Source organism: Chiloscyllium plagiosum, chromosome 3 (assembly GCF_004010195.1).
Source record: "Chiloscyllium plagiosum isolate BGI_BamShark_2017 chromosome 3, ASM401019v2, whole genome shotgun sequence".
NCBI classification, from domain to species: domain Eukaryota; kingdom Metazoa; phylum Chordata; class Chondrichthyes; order Orectolobiformes; family Hemiscylliidae; genus Chiloscyllium; species Chiloscyllium plagiosum.
This window is the reverse complement of record NC_057712.1, coordinates 50210863-50231291: the sequence shown is the minus strand read 5'-3', so window position 1 is coordinate 50231291 and position 20429 is coordinate 50210863. Positions and strand designations below refer to the sequence as shown.

Sequence of the window (20429 nt, the reverse complement as noted above, 5' to 3'; positions counted from 1 at the left end):
GACCTCTGACTCTTGTGATACTGGATCTGACTTCAAGCATAGGACTATGCAATTGTCTCTTATTTGTGGACACTTCACATCAAACTGGAGATGGCAGAGGATTCCTATATTAGAGAGACTGCACAGCATCAAATGAAACGGCAGAGGCGAAGGCATTCATGCTGGTATTGTCTGATTCAGATTTGCCACTGTTTCTTTCCACTTATCTGATGAATAATGGAAGACTGAACTGATGTCACCTGGATTTAAATTGGTTTCAGTGAGAGTTATCAGGTTATTTGAACCCTGGAGAACACCATGTCTTTCATGAGAGTTTGAATGGAACTAAACTAAACTAATACTCATTTGCACATTTGAACTGTCTACTGTCCTCTTCTTAATCTACCAAATGTTGTGGGCACCATAATAATTTTTGGCATTGTTAGGGTAATACAGAATGTGACAGTCTGCTGAATAAAGGAAAACATTAACTTTATTTTAACGCATTCTACTGTGAGATACATGGTACCACAAGGTTGTACATAGAACCGAGAACATGGAACAGTACAGCACATGAACAGGCTCATCAGCTCACCATGTCTGTATTGACCATGATTCTATTCTAATCTAATCCCATCTGCTTGCACATGATCCGTTTCATCTATCCTCTGCTTGTTCATGTGGTCATCTAATACCTTTTAGACTTTGCTATTGGATCTGCTTCAACCACCTCCTCTGGCCACATTGCTTCAGGCACCTACCACCCTCACTGCAAAAAACTTGCCTTGCACATCGCTTTTGCACTTTTCCCCTCACACTCTGACCCCTAGTATTTGACATTTCCACCCTGGGAAAGTGATTCTGACTATCCACCCTATCCATGCTCCTCATGATTTTATGTTCTTATATCAGGTCACCCCTCAGCCTCTGATGCTCTAGCAAAAACAATCTAAGTTTGTCCAACCTTTCCTTATAGTTAATACATTCCAATCCAGACAACATCCTAGTAAATCTCTTCTGCACTCTCCAAAACCTCCACATCTTTCTGATAGTGCAGAGACCAGAACTGCACACAGTATTCCAAATATGGCCTGAACAAAGCCTTATACAGTTGCAATATGATTTGCCAACTTTTATACTCAGTGTCCCAACAGATGAAGCAAGCTTGCCATAGGCCTTCTTGACAACTTTATCCAATTGTGAGACCATTAGCAGAGGATGATATTGATCCATTGACATCTGGGTTATGGGCCCAGCTTGCTTCTGATGTGTTTGTACAAGAGAAACTGTAAAGATTGCTAAGGGGCAGAGAAGACCAGACACCCTCAAAATATCTAAGTTAGCCTAGACCCTAACTTATTCTTATTTTAAAGGCAAATGTGGAGTGCCGTGTTCCAGAGTGAATATGATTGGTCAAACTATTTGACATTAAGCAAAAATATAATTTATTTAAACACTATAGTGAAAATACAAACTAAAGAAAGAAGAACTTAGAATAACTCAACTCTCTTGGAAAACATAACTAAACAATAGATACTGTAGCTATTATTTATTAACTGTTCCAATATAGTAACATCCCATAAACACACATCTTGGCAATAAAGGCAAATTCAAATGCAATTCACGTGCAGTTCTCTAATCCAGGAGGGGAAAAAAAACACGAAGTGAAAATTCAAAGACAGTAGCAGCCGGGAGACACTTACTAAAGTTTCCAACTCTGTTGAGATCCCAATAGCTTTTGATGCTACTGAGAAGCCAAAACCCAGAAATCTTGATTTGTGAAAGCTGGCCACACCCATTCAGGCAGTTAATAAAAGAAAATGTCTCCCAAGCTGTTTATTCTAGTGATTCTGGTAGACTGCTTTGATCCTCTGCCTGACAGCCTCTCTTCAAAAAAAAGCCAAAATCATGTCTTAAAGCCACACCATCATCACAAGATTGTGGCTTGTCCTCTCCTGCAGGGCCTCGCCTCAAACAGTTTACTCACTCATATATTTAGGAGAGCTCACTAAGTGTTTTAACATATGTCTATGCTTTCAGTAGATGGTGGTCTCTGGAGAGATTGAGAGATTGACAGAGACAGGGAGTCACATCAGAAGAACAGCTATATCAACTGCTGAAATTCTTTGCTAACAGTTGAATGGAAACAATGTTCAGGTGGAGCTCCAGCTTCTTTCTCTAGCATGGCACAGAAAGGGTGCTCTCTGCAGTATCCATTGTGTCAGCAACACCAATCAAATCCTAATCACAGTGATGTAGCATTGGGTGAAGCTATCAAATTGTAATAGAGTGAAGAGCCTGGATTATCGATTCCTCATGTTATATTAATTGCTATTACATTATTCATTAATCTCTTTTAAATGAATAGGTTCTTCTTAGTCTTTGAAAATATGATCAATGCTCCCAAGGGATGCAAGGATTACTGTGATTTATATACATTGCAAGTAATTTTAATTAATCTTGTTTCACAAGGACAGAAGTCAAACAGTGTGGCACTGGAAAAGCCCAGCACGTCAGGCAGCATCTGAGGAGCAGGAGAGTCGACATTTCAAGCATAAGCCCTTCATCAGGAATGTGGGAGGGGATCCAAGAGGACTGAGAGATAAATGGGAGGGGGTGGGGCTGGGGGGAAGGTAGCTGGAAGACGATAGGTAGATGAAGGTGGGGGATGATAGTGATAGATCAGAGAGGATGTTGTGCGGTTAGGTGGGAAGAAAGATGGCCGGGTAGGACAGTTCAAGTTGGAGGGTCAGAACTGGGATAAGGTGGGGGAAGGGGAGCCGAGGAAACTGGTGAAATTGACATTGATGCCGTGTGGTTGGAGGGTCCCAAGTTGGAAGATGAGGCGTTCCTCCTCCAGGTGCCGTGTGGCTAGAATTTGACAGTGGAGAAGGCCCAGGACTTGCACGTCTTTGGCAGAGTGGGAGGTGGATTTGACATGATCAGCCACAGGGTGGTGGAGTTATTGGGTGCGTGTGCCCCAGAGATGTTCCCTGAACTGTTCCTCAAGTTAGCATCAGACCATATCAGGAGCAACGGACACAGCAGATGAGGTGTTTGGACATACAGGAATTCTCTGCCACATGTGGAAGGATCCTTTGGGGCCTTGGATGGATGTGAAGTGGCGGGGGGGGGGGGGGGGGGGCAGGTTTTACACCTCTTGTTATGGCAAGGGAAGGTGCTGGGAGTAGAGGGTGGTTTGATGCGAGGGTGTGGACCTAACAAGGGAACATGGAGGGAATGGTCTCTGAGGAATGTTGATAGGGGTAGGGAGGGAAATATATCTCTGGTGATGGGGTCTGACTGTAGGTGGTGGAAATGGAGGAGGATGATGCACTGTATCTGGAGATTGGTGGGGTGGAAGATGAGGACTAGGAGGGTTCTATCTTTGTTGCGGTCGGAGGGGTGGAGTTCATGGGCAGAGGTGCGGGAAGTGGAGGAGATGCTCTGGAGGGCTTTGTTGACTATGTGGGAGGGGAAATTGCATTTCTTAAAGTAGGAGACCATCTGGGATGTTCTGAAGTGGAATTGCTCCTCCTCGGAGCATATGCGGCGGAGCCAGAAGAATTGGCAGTATGGGATAGCGTTTTTACAGGAAGTAGGATGGGAGGAGGTGTAGTCCAGGTAGCTGTGGGAGTCAGTGGGTTTGAAGTAGATATCTGTGTAGAGTTGGTAGCCAGAAATGGAGGTGGAGAGGTCCAGGAAGGCGAGGGAGGTGTCTGAAATGGTCCAGGTGAACTTGAGGTCAGGGTGGAAGGTCTTTGTGAAATTGATGAACTGTTCAACCTCCTCATGGGAGCACGAAGTGTCGCAGATACAGTCATCAATATAGTGGAGATATTTTCCCTCCCCACCTCTATCAGCATTCCACAGAGACCATTTCCTCTGTGACTCCCTCATGGCACATTCCCTTGCCACAGCAAGATGTGTAAAATCTGCACCCATACCCCCCTCTTCAGCTTCATCCAAGGCCCCAAAGGATCCTTCCACATCCAGCAGAGATTTTCCCGCACATCTAAACACCTCATCCACGTTGTCTGTTGCTCCCAATGTGGTCTCCTATATACTGGGGAGATGCCAACTTGCAGAACGGTTCAGGGAACATCTCTAGGACACATGGACCTAACAACCCCACTGCCCAATTGCTGACCACGTCAACTCCCCCTCCCACTCCGCCAATGACATGCAAGTGCTGGGCCTCCTTCTTACGCTAAATCTAAGCCACCCACTGCCTGGAGGAGGAATGCCTTATCTTCCACCTTGGGATCCTCCAACCACATGGCATCAATGTTGATTTCACCAGTTTCCTCACCTCCTCTCCCCCATCTTATCCCAGATTCAATCCTCCAACTAGGCACTGACCTCTTGAACTTTCCTACCTGTCCATCTTCCTCCCTACCTATCTTCTGCACCCTCTGCTCTGACCTATCACCATCACACCTCACCTTCATCTACAAATCACCTTCCAAGCTACCTTTGGGGTGGGATAGTAGGAAGGCATGTTCGGCTTTAATCTACCCCATTGGCTCTGTTATGTCCCTAGTCCATTTCCCTGGGTTCAGGCTCATTACAAAGATATAGCTAGTTCACAACATATTCCCAGCATCATTCTACCAGACTGAGTTCCTTTGCTCCCATGTGGGACAAATGGTAAGAAGACTTTGCCACCCATCCTGATCCATCCCAATCTCATTTGCACATCCCAGATGCACTTGAAGGCTGTTCTTAAATGTACTTTGCATGGTGTCCAATCTGTGGGTCTGGTGGGTCTGCATCCAGGAGGCAAAATGAACATTTCATCCATATCTCTGTCATGGTTCCTCTGACCAGACTGCACAACATCTTATCCTTAGACAATTCCTTCCGGTGTTGGATTTGCCTTCAATAATACTGTAATCCAAAGCTCCTGTGGCTGAAGTCAGGAAGGCTTAGAAATCACACCTTACTTATTCCAATAAGTGGATAAGGAAAAGGAAGGTTGGCAGTGGTCTGGTTATAAGTGGGGATGGGTAAAGGACAATTGAAGTTGGTGCAGTAAAGTGGCAGTGGACCTTTTGTCTCAATTTCTGGTGTTAATGTAATTAATTTTAGTGAGGATTATTGAGAGGAAGCCAGGCCCAGATCAGAAATGCAGCATGAAATCAATTCTTCAGTGTGCCATGAAGGTGTTTCATGTTCTGTCTGAAAGGATGACTCCCATGACAGTTTGTGCATCTTGATATTTTATGTTTTGCTAATCTTTCATGACTGACAGCTTGTATGAATTGAATACCAAAGCTGAGTCTGAAACCAAAGCTTAACTTGGGCTCCTTGTTATGGGAAAAAGTGAGGACTGCAGATGCAGGAGATCAGAGCTGAAAATGTGTTGCTGGAAAAGCGCAGCAGGTCAGGCAGCATCCAACGAACTGGAGAATCGACGTTTCGGGCATAAGCCCTTCTTCAGGAATGAGGAAAGTATGTCCAGCAGACTAAGATAAAAGGTAGGGAGGAGGGACTTGGGGGAGGGGCGTTGGAAATGCGATAGGTGGAAGGAGGTCAAGGTGAGGGTGATAGGCCAGAGTGGGGTGGGGGCGGAGAGGCTTATGCCCGAAACGTCGATTCTCCTGTTCCTTGTATGCTGCCTGACCTGCTGCACTTTTCCAGCAACTCATTTTCAGCTCCTTGTTATGGGAAAGATTTATGCCTTTTGATAAATCTGGGGTCATGAATTTAGTCTGAAGGTTAGGAGGCACAGAGGACAATTTTTCACACAGAGAGTGGTGGGGTTCTAAGGCTCAGCTTGAAAGCATGGCAGAGTCAGAAACTCTTGCAACATTTAAAATATGTTATACACTTGAAGTGCCTAAATCTGCAAGGGTACAGATCAAGTTCTGGAAAGTGGGATTAGGTTGGATAGCTACTTGTCATTAGCGCAGACATGATGGGCCAAATGGTCTCATTCTGTGTGGAAGATCTCTGAAATTCTGTGAATTATTTGAAAATGCAAGCTGATCTGACTCTCAGGCCATTGCTTACGAATGTCACCTCTTGTTCTCAGTGTTTGGCTGATCATTAAGGCTCCATGACCATAATGTCTGTTGGAGAAACTAATAACTATCAATCATTCTGTGCAGCCTGGTCATTAGAAGTCCTGTGTCCTGCAATTCAAACTTTCCCCCTTCACAGTTACCATTCACAGGGACAAGTAAAAGAACAAGGGGACGGGTTCCACCACAACCTTGTCTTAATTTGGGGTGGTATGGTGGCTTAGTGGTTAGCACTGCTGCCTCACAGCACCAGGGTCCCAGGTTCGATTCTAGCCTCAGATGACTATCTGTGTGGAATTTGCACATTCTCCCCATGTCTGCGTGGGTTTCCTCCGGGTGCTCCGGTTTCCTCCCACAGTCCAAAGATGTACAGGTCAGATGAATTGACCATGCTAAATTGTCCATAGTGTTAACTGCATTAGTCAGAGGGAAATGGTTCTGGGTGGGTTACTCTTCAGAGGGTCGGTGTGGACTTGTTGGGCCAAAGGGTCTGTTTCCACACTGTAGGGAATCTAATCTAATCAATTCAGCTCAATTTGATTCCAAGAATGTTTATTTGCTGGGAAAAGTTAAACAGAAAATACAATGAATAGGAGAATACAAAGAGTGAAAAAGTAGGGCCTGTTAAAAGAGGTAATCTTGTATAAATCTGTGTGTGAGAAAGATAAGGGCACAGTCCTCAATGAATGCTTTACATCAGTCATCACAATGGAAAAGGATGGTGCACGTATAGACATCAGAGTGGAGGACTGTGCAATGTTAGAAACAATTAACATAAAGAGAGAGGAGGTACTAGTAAGTTCAGCAGCCCTAACAATAGATAAATTTACAGACTCAGATGAGATATATTCCAAGCTGTTGAGGAAGGCAAAGTGGAAATATCTAGGGCCCTGGCAGTAATTTTCAAACTCTCTCAAAGAACTGGAAGTCTTCTAACATTGTTCCATATTAGAAAAGAGAGAAAGGAAAGAACCAGGAAATTACTTCATACTTGTAGTTATAATATTTATATAGCCAGTCCAGTTCAATTTCTGGTCAATGGTATCTCCCAGGCTGTTGACAGCATGCAATTCAGTGATACTAACACCTTCAAATGCCAAGGACCAATGGTTAGATCCTCAGTTGTTATGAGATGGTCATTGCCTGGCATTTGTTAATTGCCACTTGTTAATTGTTAATTGTTAATTGCCACTTGTCAGTTCCAACCTGGATATTGTCCAGATGTCATTGTATGTGGGTATGAACTGTTTCAGTATCTGAGAATTCAGAAATGAGGCTGTGACTTCCCAGATTGTGCAATATTCGTGCAGTATCATCAGCAAACATCCCCACTTCTGACCTTGGAATGAAGAGATAGTCATTGATGAAGCAGTTGAAGATGGTTTGGAGGAACCCCTGCAGAGATGTCCTCAAGCTGAGATGACTAAACTCCACAACCATCTTCCATTGTGCCACACATAATTCCAGCCAGAGTTGAGTTTTCCCTCCCAATTCCCAATAATTTCAATTTTGCAAGGGCTCCTTGATGCCATACTCAGTCAAATGCAGTCTTGATGTCAAGAGCAGTCACTTTCATTTCACCTCTGAAATTCAGCTCTTTAGTCTATGCTTGAACTATGGCTTGCACTAATAACGTCAATAAGACCATGAAAAATAGGACATGAGTGGTCCTTTCAGCCAGTTAAGCCTGCTCTTCTACTCAATTGGATCATGACTGATCTGGTACTCCTTTTATTCACTTTCCTTCCCTTTCCCATAATCTGTGATTTCCCTACTGATCAAGAATCTATCATTCTCAGTTTTAAATATACATAAGGACCTTGCCTCACAGCTCTTTGAGGCAAGAAATATTCCTCACAACTCTCTAAGCAAAATATTCCTCACAACCCTCTTCTCATCTCAGTCTTAAATTGGCAGCCCTTAATTCTGAGACCATGTCCTCTGGTCTTTAACATCCTCTCAGTCAAGCACTTTATAAATTGTATATTATCAATGTGATCACCTCTCAATCTTCTAAAATCCAATGAGTGGAATCCTAAACTGTTTAACCATGGTGCATAAAACAATCCATCCATATTGGGTTCATCCTTTTGAGCCTTCTGTGGAGCGCCTCTAATGAAATAATATATTTTGTTAAATGAGGAGACCAAAACTACTCATAGTATTCCAGATGTGGTCTTCCAGCATCTTGTACAATTGCCTCACCTTACTCTCCAATCTCCTTGAAATAAGGGCCAACATTTCATGAACCTTCCCAATTACCTGTTGCACCAATGTGCTAGCTTTCTGTGTTGTGTGCATAAGCACCCAAAGTTCCTTTGTTGTTGTAACTTTCTGCAGTTTTTCTCCAGTCCAGTTAAATAATGCTGTTATAGTGTTCTCCCTTTCAAATTAAACAACTTCACATTTTTCAACTTTAATTTTTCTATCATCATCCACCACATTTTTTTATCATCATCCCACTTTCTCCACATTCCCTTTGAACCATTTAGTCATAAACTATATCTAACTTCTTGAAAACATTCAATGTTTTGGCATCAGCTGCTTTCTGTGTCAGAGAATTCACTCTCTTGCCTCATGGCTGATGAATACTGGCCTTGATACCCACATCCTATTAATGTATATTTTTTAAAAGCACTATCTTCTGGCTTCACACCCTCTGGGATATTGGTGCTCCTCTAATTTGGCTTCAGAGCAAACTTGGGTTTAATCATGCCATCACTTGTGGGCATGTTTCAGACTTTGGATTCTCTTTTTACACCTCTCCACTTCTGTACTTTATTTCCTTCTTTTAAAAAAATCATTAAAACCTATTTCTTTGACCAAGTTTTTACTCATCTGTCAATTAATGGCTTAATATCAAATTTAATTTAATAATGCTCATGTGAATCTATACACAAATTCCATCTTACCAAACATCTTAACTCTGATGGCTGGAATAACATGCAGTGATGCATTAGTGCCCTCAGATGCAGAGAAAACAGGGAATAATACAGCAAGGGAAGTACAATGGTCCAACAGTAGAAGGCAGAGGATGATGTTGAAAAAAGAAAACTCCGTCAATGATGACCAATGCAGTAATACAGAGATAAGTTCTGTCACCTTTCTTTGCCCTATAGTTTTTATTTAGTTATTTAGTCGTTGTTGCGATATGGTTTCCATGGTGCATTCTCCACTTGAGTATGAATCACATCAGAGAAATAAGTACCTATACAAGATGGATCTGTTATTCCCATGACATTGAAGAGTATTCAATGCACCGCATCATTTCCCCAAAATCAAAATTTTAAGCATGAATCAATTGAAATTATTGCACTTAGCAATGATTTATATAAGTCATACAATTGAAGTAGGTGGAATGACGTTCAGCCACAGTATAGCATTAACATACATATGGAATTGCAGAGTGAATTCAAAATGCTTTTAAAAGGAAGGGAAGAAAATAAGAACCCAAAGATGATGCCCTGTGGGAGAGTCTAGGATCAGCATGCGTAATCTCAGAGATGGAGATCGTACAAGAGGTTGTACATTTCAAAGAGATGAGAAGGTATTTCTTCTCTCAGAGGATTGTGTATGTGAAAAATTCTTTACCAAAAAGAGCTGTTGAGACTGGGTTGTTAAGTATATTCAAGGTTGGGATAGACAGATTTTTAAACTTAAGGGAATCAATAGTTATGGGAAAAATGACAGGAATTATCAGATCAGCCATGGTAGAGAAGACTTGATGGACTGAATAGGCAAAAGTGAGGACTGCAGATACTGGAAACCAGAGTTTAGATCAGAGTGGTGCTGGAAAAGCACAGCAGGTCAGGCAGCATCTGAGGAGCAGGAAAATATAGTTAGATACAGTTAGATATAATTTTGCCCGAAACGTCGATTTTCCTGCTTGATGGACTGAATAGTCGACTTCTGTGCCACACCTTATGGTCTTATGGATGCCTGTAGTCTCTGCCCTTAGCATCTTCTTTCAATGTGAGTAAAGTTATGGTTTCCAAAATGTTCAAGATTTGGTTTCATGATTCTGTATGAACTCCAATGTTTGATAATGTTTGGGAGTTTATTCTACTTAAACAAACAGAAAGAGGAGGGCTAAAAGAAGTCATGAAGTGTCCTTGGCAAACAAGATGAAGGAAAATCCCAAGGTGTTTCAACATATATAAGAACCAAGAGGATACCAGGGATAGAGTAGGCCGACTTAAATCAAAGAAAATAATTTATACATGGAGCCAGAGGAGGTTGACGAGATCTTGATAAATACTGGTGTAAAGTATTCATTAAAGGGGAAGGAAATGGTAGATGGTAAGAGTAGAGAGGAGTATGTTGATATTCTAGGACATGTCAATATAAAAAAGGAGTTGTGTGTTTTGAAAAGCATTATGGTAGACAAGTCCCCAAGACCTGATGGAATCTATCCCAGAATGCTAAGGGAGGCAGGTGATGGAATTACTGAGACATTGTACGAAATCTTTTTATCCTGCTTAATCACAGGTATTTGTACACTTGCATTCATCAGCTTAAGTACAGAATATAAAAATTGTCAAGTCATGTTGCAGCTAGAGAACACAAAGGGCAGTAAGTGCCTGGGATGTGGTGGAGAGGTGGTAGAAGCAGACACAAAAGCAATGTTTGAAGGCATCTTAACAGATAAATGAATAGGCAGGGAATAGAGGAAAGTGACAAAATACTTTTAGTTTAGAAAGATATCATGTGCCAGTGCAGGAGAGGTGGACCTGTTCCTGTGCTGTACTGTACCAATCTTTCTATAAAATGCACCAGAAGTGGCTTATAAACATATGATTCGCAGGCAACTGTGCAAGTATGAAGAACCAAGAACACCTTCCATACCAGGCAACATCCTCGTAAACCTTCTCTGCACCCCCTCTAAAGCGTCCACATCCTTTCGGTACTGTGGCGACCAGAACTGCACACAGCATTCCAAATGCAGCCGAACCAATGTCGTATACAATTTTAAAATGACTTGCCAGCTCTTATACTCAATACCCCATCCGATGAAGGCAAGCATACCATATGCCTTCTTGACCACTCTATCCACCTGTGCAGCAACCTTCGGTGTACAATGGACCTGCATTCCCAGATCTCTCTGTTCATCAACTTTTCCCAAGGCTTTTCCGTTTATTGTATAATTCGCTCTAGAACTAGACTTCCCAAATGCATCACCTCACATTTGCCTGGATTGAACTCCATCTGCCACTTCTCCGCCCAACTCTCCAGTCTATCTATATTCTCCTGTATTCTTTGACAGTCACCTATGCTTTCTGCTACTCCACTAATCTTCGTGTCATTTGCAAACTTGTTGATCATACCAACAGTGCCCTCTTCCAGATCATTTATGTATATTACAAACAACAGTGGCCCCAGGACTGATCCCTGTGGAACACCACTGGTCACCTTTCTCTATTTCGAGAAACTCCCTTCAACTACTACTCTCTGAATCCTGTTATAGAGTCATACAGTCATAGAAATCTACAGCATGGAAACAGACCCTTCAGTCCAACCCGTCCATGCCGACCATATATCCCAACCCAATCTAGTCCCACCTGCCAGCACCCAGTCCATATCCCTCCAAACCCTTCCTATTCATATACCCATCCAAATGCCTCTTAAATGTTGCAACTGTACCAGCCTCCACCACATCTTCTGGCAGCTCATTCTGCGTGAAAAAGTTGCCCCTTAGGTCTCTTTTATATCTTTCCCCTCTCACTCTAAACCTATGCCCTCTAGTTCTGGACTCCCTAACCCCAGGGAAAAGACTTTGTCTATTTATCCTATCCATGCCCCTCATAATTTTGTAAACCTCTATAAAGTCACCCCTCAGCCTCCGACGCTCCACGGAAAACAGTCCCAGCCTGTTCAGCCTCTTCCTATAGCTCAAATCCTCCAACCCTGGCTACATCCTTGTAAATCTTTTCTGAAACCTTTCAAGTTTCACAACATCTTTCCGATAGGAAGGAGACTGACTGTGTGGAGTTTGCACGTTCTCCCCGTGTCTGCGTGGGTTTCCTCCGGGTGCTCCGGTTTCCTCACACAGTCCAAAAGATGTGCAGGGTCAGGTGAATTGGCCATACTAAATTGCCTGTAGTGTTAGGTAAGGGGTAAATGTAGGGGTATGGGTGGGTTCGCTTCGGCGGGTCGGTGTGGACTTGTTGGGCCGAAGGGCCTGTTTCCACACTGTAATGTAATCTGTAATCTATAATAATCTGAAACATTTCTGTAGTCTAATATCCAGTCAATATCACATTTTGCTTAAGGCATTTTCTTAGACTAGATCTAGAATGACTGCTGACAGAAGGAAATGACAGACTCGCTGCATATACACCATAAACTACAGTCACACCTTGTGGTCCAGCCCACTTGTGCTGCTACTGATTCTCAACTATATCTCATCAAATCCCATTTTCAAGAAGCACTCACATTGAGTGGGCCAGAGAATGAGCAATATGATGCCTCATTCCTGATGAAAGGCTAATGCTTGAAACATTGATTCTCCTGCTCCTCGGATGCTGCCTGACCAGCTGTGCTTTTCTAGCACCACACTCTCGACTCTGATCTCCAGCATCTGCAGTCTCACTTTCTCCCAATATAATGCTTTAAGACCATCTGTAACCTCTGTGATCGAAGATCAGTTTTGGATAAGACAGGCAAAGAAAAATTGCTCCCATTAACCGATGGAGTAAGAACTAGGGAACAAAGATTTAAGGTTTTGAGCAAGAAATGCAGGAGGAATGTTTTTTAACGCAGTGAGTGGTAATAATCTGGAATTCATTGCACCCATGATGGGTGGAAGAGGAAACAGTAAATGATTTTAGAAGGGAGTTGCATGGACACTTGAGAGAAATAAACTACAGGAATAGAGTGGGATAGTGGAACTGATTGAATTGTCCGAAAAGAGCTAGTGTGGACTGAATGGGCATCCTCAAGAGTTTCAATGACTCTAACTCACAAGAATGCAAGGATGAGAAGCAAGATTAGGCCATTTGTCTCCTTAAGCTGGCTTGTATTCAATAAGACGATAGTTGATCTGGTTGTGGTCTCAACTCCACTTTCCTGCCTGTTTTTCATAATCCTAAATGCCCATGTTAATTAAGAATCTGTCTAACTCAGCCTTGAATATATTTGATAACACAGCCTCGTTTTTATAGTGAGAATACATCAGCACTGAAGTAATCAGAAACCCCTGTGAAGTGGGCATTGGTAACAGCATGGATGCAGCAGTGAATAGCCGTTTGCATGTCCCACCCTGGTCAGCCAGAGAGCCCAGAGACAAAGGCCAAGATAAACAAGTTAAGGCTTTCAGTGACATCATCGCTACTGCTATAGATGAGTAGTTGCAGTGGAGGAGGACACAGAGTTTAGATCCTGCCTTCCTGGATAGCGAGAGCATCCTCCTGCACCGGTGCTCCCACATCTCTTGAAGGATGAGCCTACCTACACACTCTACACATTTCTCAGGGTGTTCCATGCTCCTGCTCCTAGCTGTTGCTGAGGTTGTGGCTCATGCTATCTGGGAACTTTCCTATTGGTAAACAAGGCTGCAGCAGGGCACTGCACTGCCTGAATGATGTCAGCCGAGTTCCCCCCATGTCCAATGGCAATTTTGTTCTTTTGAGGATAGGATCAGTTGAGCCTGGCTGAATTAATTGATGTCCTGCTGGTGGCAGAGCTTTGCTCAGGTTCGGTGTGTTCACCTCTGCCTGCTCTGCATTCCCTAGTGCAGATTCCGCACCTTCCTTCAAAATATTCCTTACTCCCAAACTTTTCAAACCATTCCTGCAACTCCCAAGGGATCTCCATGAGTTTTCCCAGCTGCACTGAACTGGGATGATTCCCATAAGCTTCTAAATACTATTCAATACTGTCAAAATTGTAAAATGACTGCTTCAGCAGTCTTTCCTCTGTATTCCTGACCTCCTTCTGTGTGCTTGGATGTTGTAAACTACCCCTTTCTCCATCTCAGTGCAAATCTCTGGCACAGGAGATGAGAGTGGGAACTCCCCAAGTGGCGTCACATTTTCTTTATACTCTCAACGTAGTGCCATCTCCCTGGAGATGAGAAAATGAAGTCCAACATCTTCACACAGATTGACTTTTCCTGCAGAATTGCAAACCAGGAGAAAGAAATGGAGGAGTAAAGCCATGAATAGATGAGTGGGAGAAACTAATTGTAGGAGATTGATTGTGATTTGAATTGTCCAATCAGGGTTTGGATCAGTGAAGGATAAAGCTTTGGAAAGTGGAGTGCATCATTTCTCCCTCCAAAAAAAAAATAAATAAACAGGGGATCGCTCCCCTTCACTATTTTGATCACAAAAAAAAAATTAAAGCTTTGGAAAGTGGAGTGCATCATTTCTCCCTCCAAAAAAAAATAAACAGGGGATCTCTCCCCTTCACTGTTTTGATCACAAAAAAAAAATAAAGCTTTGGAAAAGGAACATCCAGGATGCCTGCCTTCATCCTTATATTCTCATGTTGGACTTAGTTGTTGAGGAATAAAATACATGAGGTAGATGAGTTCATAGTGAATGAGGGAAGAAATAATCATAATGTGATAATGGTTAAAGCATAAATAAGCTGAAAAAAGACAGGAACATAGAAACTAGGAGCAGGAATAGGTCGTTCAGCTCTTCAAGCCTACTCCACCATTCAATGTAATCAAGCTGATTACTACTTTATGCCATATTCTTGCTTTCTCTCCATACTCCTTGGTGTCTTTATTAAGAGTTGAATACAAAAAGTACAAAAGTATAGCACAGAAACAGACCCTTCAGCCCACCGTATCTGCACTAACCATGATGCCTTTCTAAATTAATCCCATCGACCTGCACATGGTCCATACCCACAATAAAGTACATAAAGAACACTGCAAAGGTGCAGAATAAAGATGTATCATTGACAAAGGGTGTTATGGATAAACAAAAGAAATTGGAAACAAGTTACAATTGATTGGAATGAGATATGGGCCTACAGGGCACCATATTATAAAAACGACGAAATACAATAACATAACAGAAAAAGTTTTAGACAAGATAAAGGAATCAAGTATCAACAGTGACTGTGAAAAACCACAAAACACCAGTTAAGTTCTGATGTAAGTAAATGTTTATAAATTCTATACCTTTCCTCCTGAAGGACTGGGATCATCTTTTCCACCTTTTCTAGGAGCAGCCCAAGTCGTTCCCTAAGTTAATGAAATACAATAATTATCAAATTTGAAAATGGAAGTTCAACAAGACAGAATATTTACAAAATTACAACAGTCAAATATCTTTGACTATTCAGTTCCCAGTGTTAAGTGATTATTTCTTGCCATCACAGATGTGAAGGGCCAAAGGGTCATTTTCTGTCCTACTGATCTCTATAGGTCTATGAAAGCGTTGGTCATCCACACTTCTATCATGTCATTTTGTGATAAATGTGGTGTGCATTTAGATAATGAACTTTCATCTCTATCGTTTGCTATTTTTCCCTAATCTGACTGATTTGTTAGTGCCTTTTCTGTCAAACTCTGGTTATTATTAACTAAAGCACCATTTTGGATTCTTGCCTTGTCCTTTGCCATTAAGTTTATAAAACCTTATTGATGTGAGGTCCACATCCCTTTCTAAAATTACTTTAAAACCCTCTCTACAGCCCTAATAATAGACATTTTAATCAAATTGTTCAGATGCATTGTTATTCATTGTTAGAGTAGGTGGAACTTGAATCTGGACATTCCAGCTAAGAGGTAATCCCTCAGTCCCAGTTATATTATTTGGCAGAACTCTGGTTCTAACACAGTTCAGGTGAAGAATGGCCAAGTTCACAGATCCCACACCTCCCTCTACCCTGTCTGAACTTTGTTCTTTGCTGCCTAAACGATCACCAGTGTATTAATTTTCTATACTGCTTTATAGCAAACTATCTCTCAGCAGGAGTTCTGACAATTTAGCGCATCAGATTTGAGAAACACCTACAGGATAAAGGTCAGGATTCAGTTCAAAGGCCAATTTAATAAAGGACAATTAGTCACAAGCCATGTTCTGCTTCCTAATTGTGTGAAATCTACTGTTGGGTACATCAGCAAGCATTAACAAATTCAAATAAGCCAAATGGCACTTCCAAAATAATTTTCACTTATGAAACAGCTAGAAGATACTACAAAGATAAGTAGGCCCCAAAATCCTGTCAGCATTCTTTAACTTAGTTTCAAAAGGCAGCTAGGTATAGCACTTGGTCTGAATGGGATTAAAGATTATAGAGAGAAAGCAGGATTAGGCTACTGAGTTGGACGAATGGTAAAGCAGGCTCAAAGGCCTGAATGCCTGCCTCCTGCTGATTTCTTCTTTGTTTCTATGTTTCAAAAATCATCTTGATTAAAAACTGGCCCAGTTTGTAAACATCATTATTTGAAAAATGGAACAATGCATACCCGGCCCAAATAATTCCCTCCATAGTGTTGTTACCTTCATTAATGTGTTCCTTCAGAGGACCACACCTGATTCAAAGGTCTGTGATAATGCTTCTACTTGGATTTGAGCACATATCAAAGGAACACACTTCAGTGTGAACCTGAGGGACTGCTGCATCATTGAAGGTGCTGTCTCTTCGGTGCCACCATTTTAAACCACAAACTCAATTTTCTGCCCCTCAGATGTAGATAAAATACAACCTGGGGAATTCTCTTCAGTCTTGCAGCCAACTTTCATCACTGATGTTATTTAGTCATGGTCTGTATTGCTCGTTGTGCAGATCAGCTGCTCGGCTTTCTGCAATAAGATAGTGACTCCATGTCATGAGCATAAATTGGGTCTAAAGTGCTCTGGAATATTCTGGTATTATGAAAGGAACTATTATTCCCTTTCCTCTCATTACAATGCTTTTCTGACCTTCACTTGCTGGATCTGACTTTATTTTTTACTGGCTTTCCTTCAAATCAATCACAATAGACCTTACTTTTCTTCGAAATCCCATCTGCTTTTCTGCTACATTACTGACAAAAATACCTAATTGTTGTTTTTGCACATTTTGGAGAATGGACTGCTCACTCAGTGCTGATTTCCTCTGTTTTTCAAATGAAATATATTAGTGCATTTTGATTATTTTTGCCATTTTGTGAGTTGTTTTTTGATATATTTTTGAGTGTTTTAATTTTGATTCTTCCTAAAATTTGGTCAATTGCGCAATTTTGTTTACTTCTTTGAGATCATAGTGCTGAATTTTTGTCCCTTTGTTGTGAGTAACAATGATCATATAATACTCCCGAGACAATAAAACAGTGACTCAATACAGAGAATCAATAATATTGAGCAACTCATAATACCAAAAGTGGAAATAATTAGAGAAAAAATTCTGTTTTCCTCTCCCCCTCTCAATAATCAAACACGATCCGATAATTATGCAGCTGACTAAACTTTGGAAAATTGAATACTGGATTAATTGTCTATATTTATCCCATCCTCATTCCAGGTTTTGAGCCACAAACTCCTCCAAAATGGACACAAGGTTGCAGTGAATTGCCATTTCCTTCTGCAGGATGACTGACCGCTCCATCAGACAAATTGGAAGGATTGAATGCATTATGAATGCGCCTTCCATGGTTACCAAGTCCTGACCTGAGACTCAGATCAGAGCTTCCAGTCTAGAGGTAGACACACTAACAATTGCAAGACAAGACCACCTACATGTGAAAAATTATTCAACATTTTTTTTATGCTCTTGCATGAATTTCAACTGTAGTCTTATTAAAGTGACGACCATCTTGCAACCAAGAATGCTTAAATTACTGTTGTGCACTGCACCTCCAGGTTTGATTCAGGAATTCAAATAACTGCTCTGGACATTATGAAAACAGTAGAATTTTCAAAAGAACATGAGCATTAATACGTTGGAGACAGCACTCTGCATATTGAAGGCAAACCAAAAGATTTTATTTTCTGAGTTGAACACATGTTCATTATGTGAATTTTAACCACTAAAACCAATCCAACATTAAGGGAATATGACCAGCCTTTAGTCTATTCTGCCTTTTGAATTGCAGACTTGGCTGTGGGACCTTAAAAGAAAGGGAAATATCAGTTACTATTCTGTGGTCACAAACATCACATTAGCAAGTCATCAGGTCAGCCTCTAGTTATTATTGTACATGATGGGTCAAATGGCTTGTCGTTCATAGCAGGCCAAAGTCAAAAATACAAGATTTGATCACCAATAATTTTCCCTTTGAATGACTATGAAACAGTCAACCTGTAGTCCTCTTATTATCAAACCTATCATTTCCATTCTCTCTGACCCACAATAGTTCTCTGGCAAGCAACGTCAGAGTTTTAAAATTCTAATGATCATTTTCAAATCTCTCATGGCTACATCCCTGTCCCTCTCTTTGTCATCGGCATCAGCAAGATTAGCTTGAGATATCTGTACTCCTCTAATTCTGACCTCTTGCCCCTTTCTAGTTTAAATTTCTTCATCTTTGGCACCTCACCTTTAGGTGTTTAGGCCCTGGAATTCACCTAAGCCTAAACCTCTCTGACTTTCTACCTGACTTCCCTCCTCAAAGATACTAACTAAAATGTACTTCTTTGATAAAGATTTTGGTTATCTAACCAAATATTTCCATTTGTGGATCAGTGACCTATTTTATTTTGTAGTGCTCCTTTGCAGTGTCTTATAGAGTCATAGAGTCATATAGCTTGGAAACAGACCCTTCAGTCCAATTAGTCCACGCTGACCATGTTCCCAAACTGAATGAGTCCCACTTGTCTGCATTTTTAGATTGGATTAGATTAGATTCCCTACAGTGTGGAAACAAATACTTCGGCCCAAAAGTCCACACCGACCCTCCAAAGAGTAACCACCCAGACATATTTCCTTTTGACTAATGCACCTTCCACTATGGGCAATTTAACATGGCCAATTCACCTGACCAGTACATCTTTGGCCTGTGATAGGAAACCGGAGCACCCGGAGGAAACCCACGCAGACACAGGGAGAATGTGCAAACTCCACACTGACAGTCACCCAAGGCTGGAATCGAACCTTAGACCCTGGTGCTGTGAGGCAATAATTTAATAGGCCCTTCGTCCAACAAGCCCACACCGATCCGCTGAAGAGTAACTCATTTCCCTCTGACTAATGCATCTAACACTATAAGTAATTTAGCATGGCCAATTGACCTGACCTGCACATCTTTTGTGATTGTGAGAGGAAACCGGAGCACCCGGAAGAAACCCACGCAGACACGGGAAGAACATGCAAACTCCACACAGAGAGTCACCTAAGGCTGGAATCGAACCCATGTCTCTGGTACTGTGTGGCAACAGCGCTAACCACTGAGCCACAAACCTTTCCTATTCATACACTTATCCAAATGTCTTTTAAATGTTGTAGTTGTATCTGCATCCACTACTTCCTCTGGCAGTTCATTCCAAACACAAACCACTCTCTGTTTTAAATGTTGCTCCTGATGCCCTTCGTAAAACTTCCTCCTTTCACCTTAAAACATGTCCCTTCATTTTGAACCCCACCAACCTCCCCCCCCCCCTCACCACTCTAGGGAAAAGACCCTGCTATTCACCTTATCCAAGCTCCTCATGATATTATAAACCTCATAAAGGCCACCTTTCAATCTCCTAGGCTTCAGTTAAAAAAATCCCAACATTGGATGTTTTGTTACATCAGTCATGCTATTTATTGCTGCTGTCATTCTAAATCCTGACCTAGCCCCCCTGCCTCCCTCCCTCTGTAATACTCTTCAGTCCTAAGATCCTGGGTCTGAGAGCACCTCTAAGTTTGGTAACCACCCTTAACTTTAATCGTTCCACTATTGACAGCCATTCCCTCAGCTGCCTACCGGGGCTCTGGAAATCCCACCTAAACTTCTCTGACTCTGCTCCAAACTTTTATTCCTTTAAGTTGGTCCTTAAAACTGACTACTATTGCCAAGCTTTTGATTATTTGTTTGCTGTTTGCAAGAAGTGGTATTTGTTGATTTATATATTAGAATATTTTCTCGGCTACACCTGCGAGTAAGACAGCTTGGAAAAGTATGTTCAACAAAATCAATCTCCTCTGGGTCAGTTCAAATATTCCAAACTAATAAGCAACATTTTTCTCAATTTACTGCATCTCAGAAAATGATCCCTTAGTGGTCAAAGGGTGCATAGGTGATTTTTAATTGAAAGTCCACATCAAGGACTAGCCCAGTATCGAGAATTGTAGATGTTCGAGAAATATGATTCCTCCAATGAGATACCAGGCACATGCAGATTAAAAACAGGAATAGCACATAGAACATAGAACAATACAGCGCAGTACAGGCTCTTTGGCCCTCGATGTTGCGCCGACCTGTGAACTATTCTAGGCTCATCCCCCTACACTATCCCATCATCATCCCATGTTCCTATCTAAGGATTGTTTAAATCTTCCTAA

At 41.7% G+C, this 20429-nt stretch overlaps 1 protein-coding gene across 2 annotated transcripts in view; it reads right to left on the bottom strand.

Moving 5' to 3' along the window:
- LOC122543221 (collagen alpha-1(XIX) chain) overlaps window positions 1–20429 on the bottom strand; it is a 412403-nt gene that overhangs the window by 308942 nt on the left and 83032 nt on the right. For both annotated transcript variants that reach the window (XM_043681707.1, XM_043681699.1), the window contains exon 9: window positions 15139–15201. In XM_043681707.1, coding sequence (XP_043537642.1) covers window positions 15139–15201 — 63 coding nt within the window. The remainder of the gene's footprint in view (window positions 1–15138; window positions 15202–20429) is intronic.